Source organism: Malania oleifera, chromosome 6 (genome assembly GCF_029873635.1).
Source record: "Malania oleifera isolate guangnan ecotype guangnan chromosome 6, ASM2987363v1, whole genome shotgun sequence".
NCBI classification, from domain to species: domain Eukaryota; kingdom Viridiplantae; phylum Streptophyta; class Magnoliopsida; order Santalales; family Ximeniaceae; genus Malania; species Malania oleifera.
The window spans coordinates 49,858-54,280 of NC_080422.1; the positions used below are offsets into that span (position 1 = coordinate 49,858).

Below are 4,423 nucleotides of genomic sequence, written 5' to 3' on the forward strand. Positions count from 1 at the left end.
AATTCAATTAGTTCTCTCCTGAACTTTTTTATTATTAAAGGCATTATTAATTATGTATGCATATAAAACGAATTACCAAAAGAAAAAGTTAAGAGAAGCAAGTTGCCTGAAAAGTTGCAATAAATAAATAAATAGATTGATAAGAGGTAGATGGATGAAAGAGACAAAGGTGCGACTCAGACTGAGGGAGCTTTTTGAGGCTGGTCACTCTCCTGCAAATGCTCATCTATGGCCGTCTGTGAGTGTTCCTCTTTCCTCCATAACATCCGCTCCTCCAAATGTGGAATTCCCAAAGAAGAATGTCGTACGCATACAGAATCAAAATTAACAAACTAATGGGTACACTGACTCCACCTCTTGCTATTTCCTTCTCTTTCAAGATTTATCGGTTTCCAAGTTTCTTCCTTGTTTAGGAAAAAAAAAAGGCAGAGACATTTGTAGTTGAAGAGAGATTATGAGATTGTTTCTTGTTTAGTGGTGGTAATGATATACATCGGGACCGTCAGGCAGGAGGAGTTGAAAATCGATTTAATTCGGTCAGGTATGTGTGTATATATCCTTGAACAATTGCATCCTCAACATGCAATAATACGGGTACTTTCTTCTAGAGCGGAACTTTCTTGTTGCTAATTTTGACTTCCAACTTTTTGTTGGACGGAGAGGGTGTGCGTGTGTATAGGCTTTGGGCTGTAAAAATTAGATAGTATTTATGTTGCTCAGTTATGGGAGGATCGACTTTTTCTCCCTTTACAAATTTATTCGTATTTTGAATAAGTCCTTTTCGTGTTTATTCATCACGATTCATTCTGTTGGGGTGAGATTTCCCACACCTGCTATTTTATTTGTCTACTTACAGTTCCTTGTAAATTTGTCAGTATTTGTGTGTCCTGCGCATGTGATTGGTGAACTGCCGATTTCCTCGCGTGGAGTAATGGAAACCCTCATTCCCCAAGTGCACTCCCTTCGAAGCTCAAATTCAATGTGAAAAATTTAAGAACCAAAAAATAAAAACCTAAATTAATTTTCTTCCAATTTGAAATCTTCTAATTTTACACCCAATGACAAACCTGTTGGTTTGAAATCCTGGTTGACTTAATTGCAAGTGCGAATGGTTTTATCTTTCTCTAAGAATTTTAATTTGCAGGGGCGCAGCTCTGACTTAAATAATGGCCAAAGAGTACAATGGATCACCAAAGCATCATCAGCTGCTGGAACTAAAGAGGAAGCGTCTCACCTGGATTCTAGGGGTGAGTGGCCTCTGCATCTTATTCTACATTCTTGGGGCTTGGCAGAACACTACGTCTGCACCATCCAACCGATCTGACGTCTATAATAGAGTGGGTTGCGATGTTGGAACCCCAGCAGCTGCCGCTCATGATTATACCGTCTCATCATTGTCGTCGTCGTCATCATCATCACCAGTCACCCTGGACTTCAAAAGTCATCATCAGCTGGAAGTCAATGATTCAGACGCACAGCACAAAATCCCGCCCTGTGATATGTCCTACAGTGAGTATACGCCCTGCGAAGATCCTTTGAGGAGCAGAAAATTTGAGCGGAGCATGCTGAAATACAGACAGCGACATTGCCCCACCAAGCAGGAGCTCCTCCTTTGCCTCATACCTGCTCCCCCAAAATACAAGACCCCTTTTAAATGGCCTCAGAGCAGAGACTATGCCTGGTATGACAACATTCCCCATAGAGAGCTAAGCATTGAAAAGGCCGTTCAGAACTGGATCCAAGTCGAGGGTGATCGGTTCCGATTCCCAGGGGGTGGCACCATGTTCCCTCGTGGAGCTGATGCCTATATTGATGACATCAATGATCTCATCCCTCTTACACAAGGAAGCATCAGGACCGCACTTGATACAGGATGTGGGGTAAGTTTGTGTGTGTGCGCGCGCGCGCGCTCTTGTCAGCTAGTTGTGTGCTGTTGTTGGTTTTAGCATGATTGCCTTGATTAATTTTGTGAGTTAGATGCACATTTAAAAAAAAAAAAATTTTGCAATGCTAATGGGTAAGATGTTTGTTCACTTTCATTTGGCTGCTGGGTTGGGGTGCATTAATGGATGGAAGGTTGCGAGTTGGGGTGCATTCCTGTTAAAAAGGGACATCCTGGCTATGTCTTTTGCACCAAGGGATACGCATGAAGCGCAGGTCCAATTTGCATTGGAGCGGGGAGTTCCTGCTATGATTGGAATCATGTCTTCACGCAGAATTCCTTACCCTGCCAGGGCGTTTGATATGGCTCACTGCTCCCGTTGCTTGATTCCTTGGGACAAATATGGTAAGGTGTTCATCCATACGTCTTAAATATATGTGTACATTCAGAAAAAATGATCAGTCAAGTTGGGGACTAATTAATAGCTAGGGAGGGTTTTGTGCGTGCATGTCTTGTGTGTTTTTAAGTCTTTGATTTCTGCAGATGGAATGTATCTGATTGAAGTGGACAGAGTTCTACGGCCTGGGGGTTACTGGATTCTGTCTGGCCCTCCTATCCGCTGGAAGAAATACTGGCGAGGTTGGGAAAGAACCCAGGAAGACTTGAAACAAGAGCAGGATGCTATAGAAGATGTCGCCAGGCGCCTCTGCTGGTCCAAAGTGGTTGAAAAGGATGATCTTGCTGTATGGCAAAAGCCCATCAATCACGCCGAGTGCTTTAGCAGCAGGAAGCTTTACAAGACACCACTTATATGCAAGTCTGACAAAGCAGATGCGGCCTGGTATTCTTTCAATAATTAGCCTGATATCATGAGATTAGTTTGGTTAGTGAACTGCTTAATATTGTGTGTATTTATTGTATCAAACCCTGCATATTCTGGTGTTCAAAGGTACAGAGATATGGAAACCTGCGTAACCCCACTGCCAGAAGTAAGCACCTCAGATGAAGTTGCAGGCGGAGCGTTAGAGAAATGGCCTGAGCGTGCGTTGGCTGTTCCTCCCAGAATAGCCCGCGGTGCAACATCGGGCATCACCTCTGAGAAATTCCAAGAGGACAATGAGTTGTGGAAGCACAGGGTAACACATTACAAGCGAATAATTAGCCCATTATCCCAGGGCAGATACCGGAATATAATGGACATGAATGCTTTTCTAGGGGGATTTGCTGCAGCCCTTTTGAAATATCCGGTGTGGGTTATGAATGTCGTTCCTGTTAACTCAAATCAGGACACTCTGGGTGTGATCTACGAGCGAGGCTTCATCGGGACGTACCAGGACTGGTGTGAGGCGTTCTCCACATATCCAAGAACTTACGATCTCATCCATGCGGGCAGCGTGTTTAGCATATATCAAGACAGGTAACTCAATACACACACACACATACCAACGTATATATACTCATAAAGATCTTAATTTTGAAAAGCATCTAGGTACTTGCAATCCTCACATTTCTATGTTTTGATATATTGCTCTTGGTTGTTTTAACGTGCACGCTGAAGATGCGATATTACCTACATTCTGCTGGAGATGGATAGAATTCTGAGGCCAGAAGGGACAGTTATATTCAGGGATGTTGTGGAGGTCCTTGTGAAGATCAAGAGTATAACAGAGGGAATGAGATGGAAGAGCCAGATCATGGACCACGAAAGTGGACCATTTAATCCGGAAAAGATTCTTGTTGCCGTCAAAAGTTATTGGACCGGTGAACCTACACAAAACCAACACTAGCATTAAATAAGTTCCCGTGCAGATCTACTGTTTAGAGCTATTGGCTGAAATCTTTTCTTTCTGGGCCACCACATCCACCGCTGGGAGGGTACATTTCCTGCCAAGTGGGAGGAAAGAAGAGTTAGGTTTTTTTTTTTTAAACTTTTAAAACTTTTTTTCTTATAACTCTTGTTTTGATATTTGGGGTGGAGAAATTGCATAAAAGAGAATTCAAGAAGATCTAGGGCATGCTTTAAGGTTGCTTTTTTCATTTCTTTTTCCTTGTCAAAAAGAAAAGTTGGTGTCACCAATCATGAGCCTCTTTGGAGGAAATTAAAATCATTCTTTCGATTTGAGTCTTGAATTATTTTAGTTGATTGATAACTAACTTCTGAATTTGTATTTTTTATCTGTTTTAATCCTTAAATTGTTAGGGATAGAAATTAAAATAAGAACTTCAAAAATCATAGGTTTTTTTTATTATATCAAAAATATTGTCTCTCAAAGGCCACCAATTAATAATTTAGCTACTTCTAAAAGGCAAAAGCCTTTTTATCGCAATCCTCTAATGTGGCAACTTTAAAAAAGACAAAATTGTCTTTCAAATCGTAATCCTCTCTTATTGTCTCTAAAGAAGTCTAGCAATTTCTAAAATATCGTTAAAATCTAAATCTATTGCCAAATGTGTAGATTTTGAAGGGTCACATTTCTTTTTCCATTCATGATCTTTACAGTTTTGATTATTTTAACTAGACTTGACAAAGTGAATCAGGTT

The 4,423-nt window shown here is 41.1% G+C and overlaps 1 protein-coding gene across 1 annotated transcript; it reads left to right on the forward strand.

Moving 5' to 3' along the window:
* The first annotated feature begins 338 nt into the window (after positions 1-338).
* LOC131157694 (probable methyltransferase PMT18) lies at positions 339-3,886 on the forward strand. The gene is made up of 6 exons (XM_058112030.1): positions 339-541; positions 1,145-1,880; positions 2,077-2,287; positions 2,426-2,723; positions 2,832-3,299; positions 3,441-3,886. Exons 2-6 carry the CDS (start codon positions 1,167-1,169, stop codon positions 3,667-3,669), a joined length of 1,920 nt encoding a protein of 639 aa, XP_057968013.1. The 5' UTR covers positions 339-541; positions 1,145-1,166; the 3' UTR covers positions 3,670-3,886.
* Positions 3,887-4,423: the final 537 nt, after the last annotated feature.

What these genes read in the sequence shown, in the direction of transcription:
- LOC131157694 (XM_058112030.1), top strand. Translation starts at nt 1,167, where the DNA reads ATGGCCAAAGAGTACAATGGATCACCAAAGCATCATCAGCTGCTGGAA. An exon ending in CACTTGATACAGGATGTGGG is followed by an intron (nt 1,881 to 2,076) that starts GTAAGTTTGTGT and finishes AATGGATGGAAG; the next exon opens with GTTGCGAGTTGGGGTGCATT. An exon ending in TTTAGCATATATCAAGACAG is followed by an intron (nt 3,300 to 3,440) that starts GTAACTCAATAC and finishes TGCACGCTGAAG; the next exon opens with ATGCGATATTACCTACATTC.